At 42.8% G+C, this 20,285-nt stretch overlaps 1 protein-coding gene across 1 annotated transcript; it reads left to right on the top strand.

Moving 5' to 3' along the window:
• The first annotated feature begins 10,460 nt into the window (after nt 1-10,460).
• DEPDC7 (DEP domain containing 7) lies at nt 10,461-19,252 on the top strand. The gene is made up of 9 exons (XM_059848326.1): nt 10,461-10,611; nt 12,940-13,327; nt 14,854-14,984; nt 15,858-16,047; nt 16,835-17,049; nt 18,138-18,280; nt 18,467-18,592; nt 18,692-18,770; nt 18,945-19,252. Exons 1-9 carry the CDS (start codon nt 10,539-10,541, stop codon nt 19,160-19,162), a joined length of 1,563 nt encoding a protein of 520 aa, XP_059704309.1. The 5' UTR covers nt 10,461-10,538; the 3' UTR covers nt 19,163-19,252.
• Nucleotides 19,253-20,285: the final 1,033 nt, after the last annotated feature.

Here is a 20,285-nt window from a genome sequence, read left to right as displayed (position 1 = left end):
GCCTGAACTGAGCATGTCTGATTGATATGGATTTTTTAGTTCTGGGTTCTAAATGTTCTGAATTAATTTGTACAATGCAGCTGCCAGATCTTCCACTGCTGTGGTGAGTGAGGAGCCAGACTGTTGGGGCAAGAGAGAATCTGCTGCTGTGATTCAGGTGGGGTTTACCTCAACCTCAGTCTTTTCATTTGTTCTCCTTCTTGCTGGACTAGAATGTCATCTCTGTGTACCTTAGGGGAAGAAAAGGTGCTCCACAGAGTTTTGGGATTTTTGCCCCCCAGCCACGAGGAATTACCCTGGATATTCTTAGCACTGTTTTTCCCTCACACAGAGGGCTGAACCTCCATCCCATGCTGTGGATGTTGTCCATAAGATCCACAGCAGCCCTTCTCTGAGCAACTTGTTTGCAGAAAAAGGAGATTCTGGAGGCTGGAATATTTTTTTTTAATGGCTCTCTGTATAAGCTTCTTTCCAAACCAAGATGAATATAAAATGAGTCATTTTCCCATGAAATTAATTGTTGTTTTCTCCAAAAAATACCTGCTTTGGGAAGCAGGTAGGCAGAGAATGTCCTGTTGCAATCCTGAAGATTTCAATGCTGTGTTTCAGATACAGCTTTTAATTTCTGAAGGGTTTTTTGGATTTTTTTTTTTTTTAATAAAGAAGAAGCTGAATGCACACAGCTTTTTAAAAAGGGAAAGCAGCTCCTACTATCAGCAGTTTGTGGGTAAGTGTCTTAGGTAATCAAAATACTTGCTCTGCATTAGCTATTTGCCTTTTCCATAGATAACCTAACAAATCTTTGTTTTATTTCTAGAAACTGAAGAAGAGAAAACTGTATTAAAATTCTTTTCATTTGATTTCTTATGAGAATACAGCACTAAATACAGAGAACAAGCTTTATATAAAGGAGAAAAATTAATGGTGAGTCAGGGAAAACAGCAAAAAACATTTCAGGGCTGTACTCTCATTTGTCCTGAGTATGTCTTGGGTTCTTGCTTTTAAAAGTTCCACTGGGCATTTTCTTTTCCTTGTGTGTGCTTAATTTTGGTTGGTTTTGTTGGGGTTTTTTTAGTTACCTGATTTCCAGAGGGTAGAGGGAAGCAGCAGAGCCCATGAGCAGGACTGCAGGAGCAGCTAAGGTCCTTCATTTTAGTTTTTAGTTCAATTTATGAATAAATGAAGTCTTTGTTTACGTGTGTTATTTGAAATTGTAAACTATATAATTGGGAATACATGTTGTAGCCTTCTCAGACTCCCAGAACACGTGATAGAAAGATCTTTTAAGTAAAATTATGTTGGTTTGCATCATCCTTTCTAACTGTGGTGGCTGCTAGTGTGATTTGTCTGTGCATTATTTATGTATCAGATATTTTTGCTGTGGCAACAGAAGGTAAGTGATATGATAATTGAATAAAAGCTGGAGCATCAATGTTTTATTATGTGGTTAGGTCAAATGGGCAGCTTGTTCAAAGCTCTGGGAGAATGAGGATTTAGAGCTCTTCCCTAAATGTAAAGCAGCTTTGGTGGCTTCTGAAACCTCCCAGATTTTTGTTGTTGGACAGAATGCAGAAATTCCTGTCCCTATAGCTTTCCTAACAAACAGTAAGGGAACACTTACTTGTTTCAGTGCAGCATCCAGCAACTTGGTTGAGAGGCAGTGTGACCAGTCACTGGACTTTGCACTGAAGGAGTTGAAGAGAGTGCTCACATGTTCTGTGAGAACCCAAGTGGTGCAATTCTGGGACCAGCTGCCTTAAATAAACCCCAGACACCAAGAAACAAGAAATGCTCAGCCAGGGACTGTCACTTTCTCTTTGACATGAACTGTACAAGTTCCCTTTGAGTTTAGTGGGGTAATAAAATTCTGCAGGATGCTTCTGAGGACATTTTCCTATCCTAAACCATGGGCCTGGCAAAATATGGCATAATTGAATTAGCTGGTCTCAGCACATTGTACAGTAATATAAAAGGTGAATTATAGAGTCCTGCTTCTAACATACATAAACCATAAGCCTGATTCTCTGCCCTAGAGCATATAGGATATGCAGCTGTTTTCTAAGAAAATCAAAACAAATGGTCAAAATCAAGAATTCAGTTTTGCTCAGCAAATCCATTTAGAGTTCTCACTTTTCTCCCCCCTCACCCACTAGCTCCTGCTATCCCATGAAGCTGGTGCCACTAGTGAGTGCTTGTGGGATTGTGCCTTTTTCTGACCCAGAGATGGGGCAACTGAGAGCTGTTTTAAAAACTTTTATTCCATTTCAGTCTCCTGTGCAGGGTGAAACAATACAAATGTTATCATTCACACCATCACAATCAGAAATGAACTACTTCCTAATTAAAATACATCATAAGTGTTTCTTAACTTACCAACTTTTACTACACCATGCAATAAATACCTTAAAACCAATAATCTAAAATTATCTCTCCTAACTCCCACTACAATATGTGACAGTGTTTGCAGGGGTCCCAGGATGAGGGAAGAGAGGAGAATGTTGACTCCATGTTTCAAAAGGCTGATTTATTATTTTATGATATATATTATATTAAAAACTATACTAAAAGAATAGAAGAAAGGATTTCATCAGAAAGCTAGCTAAGAATAGAAAAGGAATGAATAACAAAGGTTTGTCTCTGACTGAAACAGTCCGAGACAGCTGGACTGGGATTGGCCATCAATTAGAAACAACCACGTGAGACCAATCCCAGAGCCACCTGTTGCATTCCACAGCAGCAGATAAACATTGCTTACATTTTGTTCCTGAGGCCTCTCAGCTTCTCAGGAGGAAAAAATCTTAAGGAAAGGATTTTTCATAAAACATGTTGGTGACAACAATACATCTTTCATAGTTTCATAGTTCTATTTCTCTAAAATATCTAATCTTATTTATAAAACCATTCTTTAAAACTTGTTTCTCATTTCTCTTGTTTCTCATTTCTCTCTCAACAATGTCTATCCTATTCCATAACGTTTCTAAGTCAGCATTTCTTATCTCAAAGTTTGCATACAATACATACTATGTAAACCTTCTGTCAAACTTTAAAAGAATTCTCTACAATTTCTTACAAGAGCTCACTGGGGAGGAGGAATATGGAATTTATCCCACAGTGAAGTGGTAACTTCACTGCTTCGGGTGGACATCACTGCTCCCTCTGGCTCTGCACAGCTGTGAACTGGTGACAGCTGCTCCCCTAATTCTGAACTCACCCAGAGCACCTTCCAGTAGTAACACGGGTTAGCGTTTTGTGATGCAAAATAGTGGAGTTAACCCTCGGACAGGAACGAAAGGGCCCCTCCCAGCTGGGCACAGAGTGACTCCTGCCGCCTGAATTATTCACAGTGTCCGATTGCACTTCTGGCTGAGCATGTTTCTGGTGTGCAGAGGACACTGAGCCTTCACTGTTCTGAGAGGAATCTTTGCATACTAAATATTTTTCTTTACCAGCCAGGTTCATGGCTTGATCAGGCCTATAAAATTGGTTGTGAGAGGTTTTCTGTATAGAAATATAGGTATTTAAATTTTCTAGTTAATAATATGTGTCATAGTTTGACAACATGGTATCAGTGTAAGTAATATAATTTTCTTAGAAGTTAGAAATTTGTTATTGATTTTAGTAGGTGACTTTTAGGTTTTTAAAATGATGACAGGTGCAAATTCTTAGTTAAATGACTTTGCAGCTGAAATTTGCTTATGATATTAGTAAATTCATGTTCTATGTATGCTTTGGACCTAGAATGTTAGGATGATTATATTGTTTGAATCTTCTAGGTCCATCTAGACATATTACAAGTAGAAATACTAAGAGAAAACTTATTAACATACATTCCAGGATCTCTTTAATACACAGTAGCCCATACCTGAGACAGAAGTGTAATGTTTTCTTAGGAACTGTGATCCAGACAGCAGTGCCAGGACTCATTTAGGGACAGTGGGGTCAGTCTCTGGTTACAGCATCTAACCGTGCCTGAAGTCCCAGGAAACCTCCACTAGAGGGAAAAGTGGGAAAATCCACTTAAGACAAGATCTTTTCTCATTATTAAGACTGAGAAATGGGGGCTTGTGACATCACAAGTGTGGTGAGGTTGCTCCATTCCCACTTCCTTGTGAGCCACCTGGAGGACCAGTGTGTGCCAGCTGCTGTGGCTCCTCCTGGAGTGTGGGAAATGGATTTGTAGCAAGCTCTAGGTCAAGAAAAGAGTATTGTCCAAAAAATTGGACAGTACTCTTTTCTTAACCTAGACATGGGGCAACTGAGAAGTGTTTTAAAAACTTTTATTCTATTTTTAGTCCTATGAGAAAAGTGAGACAATACAGATGTTGTAATTCACACTATCACAATTAGAAGCTATTTTCTAATTACAATACACTTACAAGTGTTTATATCAGTTTTTTACTACACCATGCTGTATGTCTTAAAACTAATCATCTAAAACTACTCCTCGTGAGTCTTACTACAACACATCTTTCATAGTTCTATTTCTCTAAAGTATCTAGTCTTATTTGTAAAACCATCTTTTGAAACTCTTTTCTAACTCCATTTCTCTCTCAACAACATCTATCCTAATTCCATAACATTTCTAAGGTCAACATTTCTTATCTCCAAGTTTACATACAAATCCATACAGTGTAAGCCTTCTATCAAGCCCTAAAAGCTCCGTACAAATGCAGCCCGTGTTCCAGCGGGGGTCAGTGTGCAGCAGCGCGGCTCAGCCTGCCCTGCCCTGCCCGCTGTGCTCCCGCAGACACATCGCTATTCCAGCCCGGCAGTGGAAGGATGGCGCTCCCGGACAATGCTCCCTTTGTCACCAGAACCTTCTGTCCTGGCAGCTTGTTTATTGTTCCAGGCTCTTCAGAAAGGCCAGGGTGGAATCCTTACAGATTTCACTTCATCCTAACATTCCAGAGCTGCCCTTGAGGAGTGAGTGGTGAGTGCTCTCACCCAGGCCAGGTGTGCTCTGGAGCAGCCTCTCCATGGTGGGGCAGGAGCTGTGGTCACTGTGGCTTCAGCGTGGCCAGATGGAATCACTGTATCCCACAGAACCAGCACCTATCCATGCAGGATGACCCCAATGTAGGGAATAATGTGCTCTGACTCCATGGTTCAGGAGGCTGAACAATTGCTTTATTAAGCTATGTTATATTACACTAATACTATACTAAATTACATACTAAAGAGATACTATACTACAAAAAAAAAACCCCATGACTGTCTCCAGACAGTCACGACACATGTGGATCCAATTGGCCAATCAGTCAAAACAACCCTCAGCCAAATCCAATTAACAAATCACTTTGGGTAAACAATCTCCATAACACATTCCATGTGTGCAAAACAACAGGAACAGCAAGTAGAAATAAGAATTGTTTTCTCTGAGTTTCTCACTGCCTTTCCCCTAGGAGAAATCCTTGGGAACTTGTGCCTGCTGCTCTCTGTGAAGAGAACTGTGGTCACGTTGCACCGTCCTCTTTTGTAATTCCTGTGTAGATGGGAAATGGGACTAAGCAGAGTGAGTTTGTGAGTAACCTGCTCTGCATCCCAAGGGAGAGTGTCTGTCCTTTGCAGCCCGTGGATCTCAGCCCCAAGCAATGCTGGTGCTCTGAGCTGCAAATGGCAGAACCTGTTAGTCAGTACTAAGGGAGATTCCCTGTGCCAACTCTGTAATCCGCCCTCAGATCTGTCCAGCTTGTCAAACAGCCCTTTGCAATCTGACATTGTGTGAATAGCTGCTCATGTTCTTAAACTCGAGATTGCCAGAGAAGAGTTTTCCCATTTTTATAGGTCCCTTTCATTACTGAAAACCTTTTCCACTGCCCTTTGTATCCTCAGACATTGAAGTAGAGCAGATTTGATAATGCCCTGATAATTGTAGCAATTTCTGTAACAGAAGCTGTTGATTTTCCTTTCCATGAGGATCTCTGTGCGACAGTGAACTATATGCTGAACTTTAATTTGTCTCGACATTTGTCAATGGAATGGAGCAACATTTTAAGGGTTACTCTTTATAATGTACTCCTTTCATCAACTTCACCACTGTAGTGAATACAGGCATTGTTGATATGTAAGTGGGGAAAAAACAGAAGTGTAACTGTTCTAAATAACTGGAATATTTTTCTGAATTTTTATGGTAATTATTAATTGCTTTGCTTTTTCAGAAGCAGAAACCATTGGGTTCAACAGATCCTGATGACTATGGCAATAAATTTTATGTACATATACATCTAAGCTGTGTTGATCTTTAAAGCTTTATTGAAATCTAGAGAATAAAGTTTGGTATAGAAGAGAGAGGCCTTCTGATGTGTTTGAGATGTAAGAGAGGCATTTGAAATGCTGAGTTCTATGTTAACCATTCGAAAAAGTGGGATCTAAATTCATTTGAAAATAAGAAATTGGATGGTATTGTTCTGCAAAAATCCCTCTTTATTTCCTAGTCAATTTTCAGTGATAAGTCACTGTCTATTTTGGCATTTAAAATTTGAATAATAATTGGAACACTGAACAATTCTGGGTTTTAGAACAGCTTATGTTCCAGCTTTGGTGTCCTTCCAGGCTTTTTGAAGTTATGAAATTAAAACTTTTTCCTGTGTTTTTTCCAAGAACACATAACATTTCCCAGTCACTTAACCAAGTGTTGATCTGTTGCAGATAAAACAGCAGCACCTCTATAGAACAGAATAGAACAGCACCCCTATAAAATAGAATTTTGTTCTATTGAAATGCCTCTTGTGTTTTTACTTTGTAAGGTTCTTATATCCAATTATTTCTCCTTCATTATCTGGAAGACTAGTGCTCAGAATATCTGGAAATTACAGGTGCTGTCACTTCCCCATCCTGGTTGGCAGCCCAGATTCCAGGTTCATTATGGGAAAAGCTTTTTGCATTTTGCATGCAGGTGTGCATCATTGCTCCCTTTGTGAGCTGCAGGTTTCCATTTTGCCTTCTCTCCCTCCATGATCAGACAAGACCTGAACGTGGTTCTTTATCCTTTACCATCTTTATCCTTGAGCAAACACTTAATTGACATGAGGAAGTTAATCAACAGGCATGCCTGAAATTGTGCCTGTTGAATTTAAATACTGTTTCTGCTTTATGCTTCTAATTAAACCCTACAGGTCTTACATGAGACTCAGAAATTCTTGAAAACTGAAGTTTTTAAGATCTTCAAAACATAACCACTCTCTTGATCCTTTTGTAGCGGGTAGGAGTATTTCTAGATGACCTGGAAATAAATGAAAATAGATTTCTATGTTGCTGTTCCTTGCTATAAAAGTCCTTTATAACAGTTGAAAAGAATTTGACACAGCTGTGGAGTTTTGTTGGGACTAGGACTTCTGTTAAAAATACATTGGTCTCAAACAATTTTATGAATAAACTATGTTGTGTCTTTGTAATTGGCATTCTCTTGTGCATCCTTTGTTCAGCTTCATGGAGGTTAATTGGGGGAATCTGCTGTGGAAGGGGAAACCAGTCACAGGGAGTTGTACTTTTATCCTGAGCTCTTTCCACCATGGTCTGAGGAACTCCCCCACCCAAAACCATCCACGCTGGACTATTTAAAGTGACTAAAAAAAACTATAAACAAATTATTATATTACCAATAATTATGTATATATTAATAATTGCATAAAAGTTTAACTGTGCTTTAGGAAAGCATTTTATTATGATATTATTTTAAGAAATAGCAAAAGATGGCATTTCTGAGATCCTGCCTGACCAGCCAGTATCTGCTGCCTGCCCCTGTCAAAACTGGGGTGTCAGGGCTGCTCTCACTGGCACAAAACATGAAGGCAAAGGCAGAAATCCAGGGTAGGCTGTTGATCCCCTAATGATAAAACACAAGAATAAAACCTTACAAACTTGTCAATGAGCAACCCTCAGTGCTTTGGCTGTGGCTTGCTGTGTTCCCTGCAAGCAGTGTTTGCCAAATCATTCTCCAAGGTAAGGTGCAATGTTCTGATTGCTGCACCTCCTACTCCAAAATGTTTGTGGGTTTAAATTCTCTCAAGATTAGGTGAACCACAGCAGGATGATTGACTGCTTTACTTTATTTCAACAACTGTGCAAAAATAAATCAGTTTTTAAAATTAAAATTAATTTAGTATTTATTGATTTGCAGTTATATTTTGGCAATGCATCAAAAAGTCTAGCATCAAACTGTTGCAAAAGCAGGGAATAATTAAACAGTGCATTATATGTTATTTTATTGGGTTCTTATTGGCACCTGTGAATCAGGACTACTTTTATTTAAACATCTTCCCTCCTTTCCCCAACAAAAAATTCTCTGTTAGTCACTTCCTATTGTTCAGGAATCAATATGAACTTTATTTTTTTTCCTACAGCTTGAATAGGTTCCTTTCTCCGTGCCCAGAGACTTAAGCCTTCTTTATCTGAAAAATTTCACAAAAACTTCCATTTTTAGAAGTCCCTTTATCAAATACTGTACTCAGACAATGAAACATGAAGAAATGTTTGTCTGCCACAAGTCTGTGGTACCCAATTGGCTGTAGTAATTTTTCACAGCTTCAAATGCAGTGCATTGTCTGTTTATTTGCATACAATGAACAAACTTGCAGTGCCCTACCTGTAAGTGTGACAAATGAGGATAGAAGAAGGCTGCTCTGAGCTTCAGTGGGTAGCAAACATCCTGCATTTCCACCAGCTAGCACAGAATTTGACGTAGAACAGGCTAAAGTTCAATAATCTGATGACTCAAAGTGAATTTTTGAATGACTTGTAACATGGTATTATTTGGTCTTTAATGTGCATTACATTCTTCTGAGTCTGTGTACCATGGAGATCAGTTTGGCTTTCTCTGTTCCTATGGAAATCAATCCAAAAACCATGAATTATTTTATGTTGTTCTAATACACTTCCATTGAATAAGAATATGAAAATACTTGATTCTTAATAGAAAATTATACTTTATATAGAGTAGAAAATTATGTTGGATCTCTCAGCAGTTTGCTGCAGGCAGTAGAAAAAACCCACTTATTACTCTGAAAATGAATTTATTTTTTCATTTTGTTGCAATGAGACATGCCAGCTGCCACAATGAACAGCTCATGGAAAGTCATCACAAGAAAAGTTCAACAACATCTGCTGTTCAAGCTGTGAGTCCCACAGGAAGAGCCAAGGACAGCATTCAGGTGTTCAGCCATGGTCATGGACAAGGCCTGTGCTCAGTTAACCCACAGAAATAGATCTGGGGTTTGAAATTACACAGTAAATAAGGGGGAAATAAAGAGAATTGTTGAAGAGAGACATGAAGCTCCTGGAGTGGGTCCAGCTGAGGGCACTGAGGATGATTGGGGGACTGAAGAACCTGTTACAAGGAGAGGCAGAGGGAGCTGGGCCTTTTCAGCCTAGAGAAGAGAACAGAGAGGGGGGAACTCATCCATGTGCATAAATATCTACAGCCAAGAGGATGGAGCCGGGCACTTCTCAGTGGTGCCAAGCAAGGGGACAAAAATGGGCAGAAAGTGATCCACAGAAAGCTCCACCTGCACCTGAGGAAGAGCTTCTTCACTGTGCAGTGATCACACCCTGAACAGATTGCCCAGAGGGGCTGTGGAGTCTCCCTCACTGAGATATTCCAGACCCATCTGGCCACAATCCCGTGCCATGTGCTCTGGGATGGCCCTGCTTGGGCAGGGAGGCTGGACCAGGTGTCCACTGTGGGCCCACCTGGGATGCTGTGAATGCCAGCATTTTGTGCTTTGTCACCAGGGACACGTGTCCTGCTGCCAGGAGTGCAGTGGTGCTCCCAGTGCTGCAGGAGGTGTCAGGGCTGCTCTCACCTGTGTCAGTTCCCCATCTAGGACCTGGGGTGCTCTCACACCAGGCCCATGACCTGCAGCACCAGTTCTGTGCAGCATTCCCACCCTTCCCGCAGTAGCCACTTTCCTATGGATACTGCCAGTCTTATCTGGAGTCATGTGTCCAGTTCTGGGCTCCTCAGTACAAAACAGACATGGAACTATCAGAGAGGGTCCAGTGGAAGGTCACAAAGATGATCAGGGCCCTGGAGCACCTCTCTTAAAAGGAGAAACTGCAGGAGCTGGACCTGTTCAGTCTGGAGAAGAGACTGAGAGGGGATCTCATCAATGCACATAAACATCTCAAAGACGGGTGACAAGAGGATGGTGCTAGGCTCCTTTTGGTCATGCCGAAGGACCGGAGGAGGAGCACCGGCTATAAACTAAAACACCAGAAGTTCCACCTCGGTACGAGGAAGAGCTGCTTTCCACTGAAAGCGGCAGCGCACTGGAGCAGACATTCCAGTGCCACTTGCTCCGGGCGACCTCGCCGGGGGGAATTAGCCCGGATGGTCTCCGGAGCTCCCTTCTGCCCATGACGATCACCCCGAGGCTGCTCCGAGGAGCGAAGCGGCGCTCGGGCAGTGCCGGGGCGGTCTCTGCCCTTTCAGCCCCGGGCCCGGGCACCGCCCAGGGGCGGGGGCGCGGCAGCTCCGCCCCCGCGGGTCAGAGAGCCGCGGGTGCGCCGGGCGCGGCAGATGCGCGGAGCCGCGGCTCGCCATGGCCACGGTGCGGGAGAAGGCGGCGGCTCTGAGCCTCAGCGCGGTCTGCAGGCCCGCCGCCAGGCCGCCGGGTACGGCCGAGCACCGGCACTGGGGAGCGGGGCAGGGAATGGGAGCGGGATCGGCGGGACGGGCGGGGTGGACGGATGGGACGGCTCTACCCGCCGTGGGATGCAGCTCTCCGGCGGTGGCAACTGTGCTCGGAGCCTTTTCCGGCTCCGAGAGGTTCAAAATTTGGCCGCGCTTCGGCACCGGGAGCCGCTTCCGCGGGGACCCCGTCCCGGCTGCGCGCCCGCTCCGCCGGCGGCAGCTTCGGTCCGGGCGGCAGCGCCGGGGACCCACGGGACCCTGCCCTGCCTTGCCCTTCCTTGCCCTGCCCTGCCCTGCCCGCGGAGCTGCCGCCGGGGTGGGTGCCAGGGAGGCTTGGGCAGCTCCGTGGCCCCAGCGCGGCTTAGGAGCAGGTGCCTCGGTAGCGCACCGAGCGGTGAAAGGTCGCTCGCTGGGAAGTGGTTTTGCCCTTTTTCTTTCCCTACATTGAGCGCATTAACTTTGTGGAGACGTGTTGTCTTAATGCCTTGAGAGATACTTGTTGTCTTCATACGGCTTCCCTCAGAAAAGATCCGAAGTGTCTGTGTGTGTAAGGAAGCGCTGATAAGGCTGTGAGTAGTAGTTAAAGCATTGTAGGTTGTACGTGTTTGTGTTTATTCTAGCGACAGAAACCAGCGTGGCAGTATGGTTGTATGTTTGGTGCTGTCGGGTTTGGGGCTCTTCCCTCCCAAAGAGCATAGCTGGCTATTGGAATGTAGGGCTGGAAGCAAATTCTGTGTTCGTTGCGTTTGTTCTGCCTTCCTGAAGGTGTCATCGGGGTAAAGTGTAAGCAGTTGCGTACCTTGTCCGTCTTGTACTTTTAAAGCTTTGGAAACTGAAGGTTCTGGGAGATTTCTACCTTGGCTGGCTCAATGCTGTGTATTAAAAAGCTGCTGCTGCTGCTTTGCTTTTCTCTTCTCTCGCTCTCTTTTTTTTTTTTTTTTTTTTTTTTTTTTTCCCCTCCCTCCTGAATCTTTTCAGAAAGAAAAGATGCTGTGTTGGTGTGTTCAAATGGTGGTGTGTTCCTTGCTTTCTCTCCCTCTTCCCAGTCTTCACTGCCCCTCCACCTTTCCTTTTCCCCTTGCTTATTTGCCAGTTTGGGCTTTCTTGCAGCTGGGGATCAGCTGAAAACTGATTGATTGGTGATTTGGTGCCCCAAACTGGAAAACACCTCTCAAACTAAAGCCACTTCAGACTAAGCAGAGCAGGAAAAAACCACCTCCTGCATCTCCGTGGAAAACGCTCGTGGTAATATGTTCCAGAAGGAGTTGCATGTTGTTGTTTTTTTCAAACACTGCCTTGCACTGTTAATTCATTTGGTTTGAGGTCTGTCACAATCCCAGCTGGCTTTCTGTAGGATTGCTGCCAACTCCTCCTTCCATATTTTGTCCTTCAGCCTTTGATTTCTCTCTTCTTCCTCTGCTTTCACCCTTAGTAAATTATTCATCTGACTTACTGAGAAACGTGTTCTAATTCTAGCCTCCCTGATGGCTGCAGCTCTCCCCAGTTGGGTGCCACCTGCTTAAAAACAAACTTGGTGTGTTTTTGAGTCCTTGTGGAGGCTGAGTGTAGCCTCAGGTCAAACTGTTGGCTGCTGGCATTTTGTTCTAATCAGACTGGTAAATGAGTAATAGTTCAGTGGTTTCACTGGGGGAGGGAGGACGGGCTGGCTGGCACGGAAGTGGCGTTGGGTGACCCAGCTGAGGTCTCTGCTGGAGCCCTGCTGGCAAAGGGCTGTCTGGTGGGATCGCTGTGGAGTCAGTGCCATCTCCAGGGAATCCATGGACTTGTTAGTGGTGTGCTCAGCACTGATGTTAGATAGCTTGTGTGTGTGCAGAGTCCTGGAGCAAGCAGGGTTCTGAGGTGTCTCTTCATCCCTGCTTCCCTCTTCCCTGCCCAGCTGTGTTGCTCTGGTGGTGTTGTGGAGGAACTGGGGTGTTACCAGCGCATGCAGCTAGTTTGTGGTTGTGGGACTGGTGTGCATAGCAGTGGTTCTGCAAGGATGACCATTAGGTGACCGAGGGACACACAGAAGGACAAAGCGAGAGGCTGAAAAAACAGGAACTCCTGGTTGCAAAGCTTTAGCTGGTGTAGTGAGGGGAACCACCAGAGAGAGAGAGAGGGAGACAGTGGTGCAGGTCAGGCAGACTCGCTGAGCAAGGAACACTGTGTTAATGCCTGAGCAACCCGAGCCAAAGTGGAAGTCTCAAAGATTTTTAAATCCTTACGAGCCTGACGAAAGCTAGAAGCCAGGAAGGGGGCTGTTCTCTGTGGCTGCAGCATGAATTCAGGCTTTGTGTGTGTGTTCTCAGGCTTCAGCCTGGCGCAGAAGCCGTTCGGAGCGACCTTCGTCTGGAGCAGCATTATCAGCGCTCTCCAAACTCAAGTGGAAGTGAAGAAGCGCCGCCAGAACCTCAAGAGTTACCACGACTGCTTCATTGGCTCGGATGCAGTGGATGTTGTCTTTGCCCATCTTCTGCAGAACAAGTATTTTGGGGACGTGGATATCTCCCGGGCTAAGGTGGTGCGCGTGTGCCAAGCGCTGATGGACTGCAAAGTGTTCGAGGCCGTCTCAACGAGGGTCTTTGGCAAAGACAAACGCTCCGTGTTCGAGGACAGCAGCTGCAGCCTCTACAGATTCACAAACGCCTCCAACCCGCCAGAGCTTGAGAAAGATTACCAGCAGTGTGCCCCACAGAGGTAAGTACGTGGAGGTGAAGAGACATTTTTTACAAGAGGAAAATATTATGTGTTCTTGGGGAGAGAAAAGAAAACTTGGACATTTAAGGGGTAAAAATAGACACTGTGTAGGTATTTGTGAAGATGTGGGTGGAAGACAGGTAGGAAAGAGTAAACTTGAAGAGAGTAAACCACACAGCCTACGTGGTTGCTTGTTTTCTGTCTGTTATCTCCTTGCCTTGGGGGAGGGAGGTGAGAGGGTAGAAATTAAGTGCATTTACATACTGATCTAAATCGATATAACCAGCTGGAATTCAGGTACATCAAGCAGGCTAATGCAACAGGGCAGTCTTTAGGCACTGTACATCTAGCTCTGGCATAAACCAGGAATCCATGCACCTTCTAAGAAAAAAGTTTTTTCCTTTCACCATCTTTGCTTTGCTACATTTCCAGCTTATCTCAGTTTTTAGCTGTTTCTTTATGCATGTATGACTTGTTCCCGGGCTGGGTAGCGGGCTGTTCTGCTATAGCACTCCATCCTAGAACCAGAGGGAAGTGCAATGGTGAGGTTTTTTTGTTTCCCTGTCTCTTTAGGAGTGAGCAAAGAAATCCCTGGTGCTAGCTAACCCCACCCCAAGCAGAACGTGTAGATGCCACTTTGCCAAGTAACTTCCCTTCAACAGGTTTTGTGAAGTGTTCATCTCTTCACCTACTCTGACATATTCTTACAAGAAACTACGTTCATGTACTTAATGCAGTAGTTTTAGCAATGTGCACTTTTGGAAATCCTAGATGGTATTGACCCAAAATTCTTTATTTGACTGACATGTTCATGTGAGTAGCAAATGTGAACTTGAGTGCATCAACTCTGATGAAAAAAGTAGAGGAACAGAGATTAAAGTATTTCCTTTGCCCTGCTTCTCCCCTCTCTCCCACTAGCTCTTGTTCTCTCCTAGAGCATGCTGTCCCAAGTCTTTATTTAAAAAGAGAATACATGAGAAATTAAAACCACTTTAATTATATGTGGTATTTAAAAATATTTCCATCAGAAGAGCTGTTAAAGTAAGACTTAGAATATATTGAACAAACAGTCATTAAACAGGATTATCCCTGTTTTATTAGTGTAGAATGAGGGTGTTTTTCTTCTTGGCAGGGCACAAATCCATCAAGTTACATTTCTTCATTTAGTCAAAGGAACAGCTCTATCAATACATGCATATCTGTGTTAAAGACAGTGGATAGCAAAAAGATTTTGCAGTGCTCTAAAACAAAGAAGAGTTGGAAATTGAAATCATACAGCTGTGCTTGGAGAAACAGTAATTTTGTGGCTGGAGTGGTTCTGTTACCTGCAAATAATTTTTGCAGGTATGATACATTCTCCTGGGTAACTTGGACAGAGGAAGTGTCAGGCAGGGGAGACAAGGGGGATTATGTAAATATCTCATGTTTGATCATGGGACAGTTACCCATATATGTATGTTGCATAATATATTTGGTTATCCATATATATGGTTATAGATAGATATAAAAACTGGTTTTAATCTCAGATATGAGAGCAGCACGTTGCTCTACTCTGCCCCATTCAAACCAGAAAGCTTGGAGGATCTTTGGGAAAACCTAAGCCTAAAGCCTGCAAGCAGCTCTCAAGTAAACATCTCGGACAGCTTGTCCCGTCAAGGTAAGCCAAATGATGTCTGTGTCAAATAATGTCAAATAAGCCCTTTGTCTGTGGGAGAAGGAAAATCCATCTGCAGGACTGGGAAGACTTTTGCCCCTCGGGTTGGCCAGGGAGGCAAACTGACACTCACAGTATTTGAGTGACACCATGTCACGAAAAGGCAAATTATATTTGTTGCAAGCTTACCTTTTGCCTTTTTATTTCATCAGACAAGAGGCCTTATCTCTTGATTGAAATAAATCAGTGATGACTTTTGTGGAGAAGAATACCCAATGAGCTTGATTTGAGTTAGAAATATTCAAATACTCAGTTACCTGCACTACTTGTGCTGGTTTTAGGGCAAATAGTCTGCTGTTAACTGGAAGTGAATCCAGCACTCTTCTAGTATCGTGTGAAACTATTCTTGACAATTCACTGCTGGTCTTTCAGACCAAACGATGATCTAATGTGTTTTTTCTTTTGGTTAAAAGTGCTAGTGCATCCTAGAACCTGCGGTTTCATCATGGGGAAATACTCAAGGAAGCTGTGATGAGGAGAGTGTCACTGTTGTTCTTTTTTTTTTTTCATCCTTTATCTAGAACAAAGATTGTTTGCAAATTAGAGCACAAAGAGTGTAAGGCACTTCAGACTTACTCGAAAAGCAGTTCTCCCACACTTGTAGCTAACTAAACAAATGGGTAATTCTTGCCTTTTTGTGGTGATAAAAGGCACTTCAAGCTGATAAGAGCCACATGCTTTGCTACTGCAAGTCTCTACTTTGGTAAAATCAATCTGTTAGGTTAGGCCTGATGGGAGGAAGGGGAGTTATCTTCCTTGGGATCAGTTTTTGCACATGCTGAGTCTCCCTGTGATTTGTGTATCCGCCCTTCCCAGTTATTAATGAAGTGTGGCAAGAACAAACAATCGCTCGCCTGCTGCAGCTGGTCGACCTCCCTCTCCTGGAGTCTCTGCTGGAGCACCAGGAGATCAGACCTCAGCTGCCAGAGCCCAGGAAGGCACCTGGATATGTCATCACCAGCAACTACCTGGACAGAGAGATCCTCAAGGCTTTCAGTGACTCTCAGTAAGTAATCATTGCTGTCCTCTGCAGCTCAGAAAGAAAATCTTTCTGCTTTCAGGGGAATGTAAAGCACAGTTGGTCTTTGGGGGGATGTAGCAAATGTAGCAGTCTCAGTCCTGCAGAAAGGATGTGAGCAGGTGCTTTTTCCCCTGTTGGACTTGACTGGAATAACTGGTAAATAACAATTGCTTAGTGAGAATGTCTGCTGAACACTGGGATGGGTTTTGAATGCAATGACAGTAGTTGATGGTATTCAGAGGGGAAAGTCTTTGCTGCATTGAGGGAAGAATAGAGGGTTTGTGATCATCATGAAAGTTTTTCCTGGAGACGTGGCTTGTGAGGAACCAGTTTAGTTTCTCTTACTGTATTCAAAGAGCTAAGAATGTTGAGCTTGAAACTGCATAGAGTTGAAAACATTCTCAGAAAAACTTGTACCAGTCTGAATCAGATCAAGGTTCATGTTTCTGTTTATCTAGCGATAATTGTGTCCTTATCTAACAGTAGAGGACATGACTGACTTTGGGTTTTACTGCTTGGGACTGTTTACTTGTGGGTTACTAATTTTTCATCTTGATTAAATACATAACAAAGAGGCTTATGGCTGTGATCTGCCCGAGTGTGTCAGGTGAAGTGTCTTGTGTGTGAATTTCCAATGGGTTTTAGTGCCTACACACAGAGATTTCAGTGTGATGGAGGAACCAGTCTGCCTGCTGTCTGTGGAAAGCATTGCAGCCAGCTCTGAAGGGCATCCACAATTAAAGGTCCAACCCCAAACCCCTCTGTCTTCCAGGACAGACGAGTGGCTCTCAGCAGCAATTGATTGCTTGGAATATCTTCCTGATCATATGGTGGTGGATATTAGTAGGAACCTGCCTGATCAGCCAGACAAAGCAGATTCCTGGAAACTGCTGCTGTTTGAAAACATTGGGAGATACTACAGCCAAAAAAAGGAGCCACTCTTAAGCCATGCATCTGAAATTCATTTAGGAATTGCAGAACTATTAGGTAAGTAAAATAGAGCTGTGTTCCAATGCTTATGCACTAAGAAATTGAGTGTTTACCTCAGGAGCTGAGATTAAAAGATGACTTCTACAAGTGCTTCTTTGTTTTGGTTTGGTTTTGTTTGTTTGGGGGTTTTATAGATGGTTGGGGTTTTTTTAAATTTCCAGTCATTAAGACTGTTCTTTGACATTTTGGTTCTTACTGTATGCAGTTCTATAATCATTGTTCAGGTCTATGTAGAATGCTGTGAAACCAGAGTGCTATAATTTGGTGCTAGCTGGTATCCATGGAAGTCGGATATCCATGGGAAATGAAATATAAATATAGCCTAATAGTAAATATTTAGGCTGTAGGAGCTAAACTGAAAGCTGTAGATGCTTGGTGCCCCATTGACAACTTTTAGTTTTTTCTTCTTTACTTGTTTTTTAAATTTTGTTTGGACAGCATTTTAGAAAGCTTTTGATGTTTTAGTTCTCAACATTTTATCCCAGATATCTTTATTTTTCATAAGGTCTCTGCCTTGATTATTCTCCTTTTTTCATGTTAACTGGAATACTTTGCATTTATATCCCATTCTTCCTCTCTACATGATAGAGGATATTAGTGCAACCTACTTAATTTAAACAATTCACAACTCTAAAATGACTATTCTGCATAGTGAGGCAAATTAAAACTTAGCAAAGTTCTGCAAAGTAATTTGCAATTAACTCATCAAAGTAGCCCATGTATCTAGGACATATTCCTCAGTTTTTGTGAGGTCTTTATTACCACAAGCAGAGGTCATTCTTTTATTTTTTTTAATAGAACCATTTTCCTTTTTCAATATTTCTCACCCCCTTTAAGATGGCTGAACTGTAATTGAACCTAATTACAAGGGAGCTTTAAGGCCAGGCTGAAGGCCTGTGCGTGGGATGTTGTCAGAGGCTCTGCAAGCAGCTCTCCTCAGCCTGGGAGAGGTTTTTGTGAGAATGGATTGCTGTGTTTGGCCATCTCTGTTCAGAGATGGGCATCTCTTTGGTGGCTAATTCAGGTGTTTTATGGTAACATTTAGTGAAATAAATATGGCAATGGATCCCTTTCTCTCTCCCCAGTGAATGGGAAGATGGAGCAGTCTTTAGAAGCTGTTCAGCTCTATTTGAAGCTCCTAGACAGCCAAGTCAGGGAGGAGTTCAGGAGACTGCTGTACTTCATGGCTGTTGCAGCACATAATTCTGAGCTCAAGCTACAGAAGGAGGTAAATCTGCATTCTTGACAGTTTAACTCTTTCTGAAATCCAGATTGCCCAGGTACTGGTCAGAAAACACTTTTGTAGTTTAAATTTGTGACTACAGGAAAAGCAATGTCTCAGAAGAACAAAGGGGGTACCCTTCTTATTGGGGGACACCAACTCTCCTGGTCATTATTTCCCTTTGTTCTTTAGAGTGACAACAGGATGGTTGTGAAGAGGACGTTCTCTAAAGCTATTATCAACAATAAAAACCTATCCAGAGGGAAAACTGACCTCCTGATCTTGTTCCTTGTGGATAACCAGAGAGATGTGTTAAAGGTAGGAGCTAGAAAACAGCCAGGTTTTGTTTATCTGGTGTGTTCATGGGGAACTGCCTTCTCTAAGCTGCTGTTGCATTATCCTCTCTTTCTGTTCCAGATCCCAGGGGCACTGCACAAAATGGTCAGCAATAAACTGCTGGCCCTGCAGAAAGGCCAGGATCCCAGCAAGATATCAGGTAACTCTTCCCAGTGAGCTTTGTAATCTTGTCATGCCCTCAAATGAGAAATGCGTGGTGCAAAAAAAGTTTGTAACAATGGCTGATGTGATCTAAAGGAGGGTGGGTCCCTGGAATCTCGAGGGTGGGTGGAGTGTGGGGATAATGCTCTGAGTGTCTCACCTTTCCTTTCAGGTTATACCTTTTGCCAAAAGCTGGATGAGAGAGAGTATCGCTCCACCACAGAGAAGACCACAAAAGATGAGCTGTTGTCTCTTTTGAAAGCTATTGATGAAGATTCAAAGCTCTCTGACAAAGAGAGAAAGAGGCTGCTAGATCAGTTTCATAGTAGTAATCCAAGTATTTTTATGCAGTATTTTGGTGACAGAGTTACTAATATGTGTAAATATTGATTACTTTATATGCCCCAGCAGTGAAAACACTAATATATTTGTAAATCTTTTATATTCATGTATCTGCCTAATAAAGTTATTTTGTGGAAATTGATGGAATTTATGTAATTATTACCAATGCCAACAGTAACTGAGTTTGACCTGTATTTATAGTTTAGCTTTTCTCATTGTAAATTGCTATAGGACCAAAATAACACTTCCTTTTCCTCCCCAAAAGCCAAGTACTCCCTCTATTTATGTATCAAAATCACTGAGATGGAAAGCACCATGAATGAAATCTCTCTGCCACCTTTTTCCCCACTACTGAATTTTATGTTTTGTTTTTCTTTTCCCTAATTTGCCTTGGATCATGTGAGAATGACATAACATTGATCTTTGACTTGCTGCGTGCTGAGGAGAGCTAAAGAACATGTTCTGCTTGATACTGCACAGCTTTTCTTCAGGCTTGCCAGCCAGCTAACCCATGTGTGTGACAAATTACTGTGCTGTTTTAAGCTCAAATGGCACCATATTGAGGACTTGGCTCTCCTGGGGTGGTAAAGTCAGCCTGGATTTTTAAATCAGTCTGGCTTTGGTTGCCACAGGATGTACTGTTAGTGGCTGGTTATCTTCATCCCTGCAGGGTTTTGCTCTGTCTGTAACTCTTACTGATGGCACCAGCTGTAATTAGCAAAGTGCTGGAGCAAATGAAGAGCCTTTGGCTTTTCTTGTGGCATTTCTTCTTCATGGCTGGTCTACAGTGGAAATACCAAGATTTGCAACTCAGGGAACTGCAATCATGCGAGTGTATAAATATATATATATAACATGATCAAATATCTAAATTTGACTCTTGTGGAGTTATCTTTGGAATGATATCACCAAAACTTCATTACAGCTGCTGTTGAAAAAAAAAATGCCAACCAAATTTTGTTCCATTTAAAGTGTTGAGCTGTGTTCTTTTATTTAGGAGCAAAAACTAATTTAATTATGTTACAGTCACATGTTGTGAGCTGTTCTTAAAAAGCCTCATCTTGTGTCAGACTCATGTCTCACTAACTAATGCTTCAGTGATTACGGGTGTCTGCTGCCAGGGGCCAGAGTGTTTCTCTGAAATGGAGCTGAAGGACTTGGCCTGCAACAG

This window comes from Haemorhous mexicanus, chromosome 6, assembly GCF_027477595.1.
Source record: "Haemorhous mexicanus isolate bHaeMex1 chromosome 6, bHaeMex1.pri, whole genome shotgun sequence".
Taxonomy (NCBI): Eukaryota; Metazoa; Chordata; class Aves; order Passeriformes; family Fringillidae; genus Haemorhous; species Haemorhous mexicanus.
The sequence above is the reverse complement of the archived record's forward strand: the minus strand, read 5'-3'. Positions and strand labels throughout refer to the sequence as shown.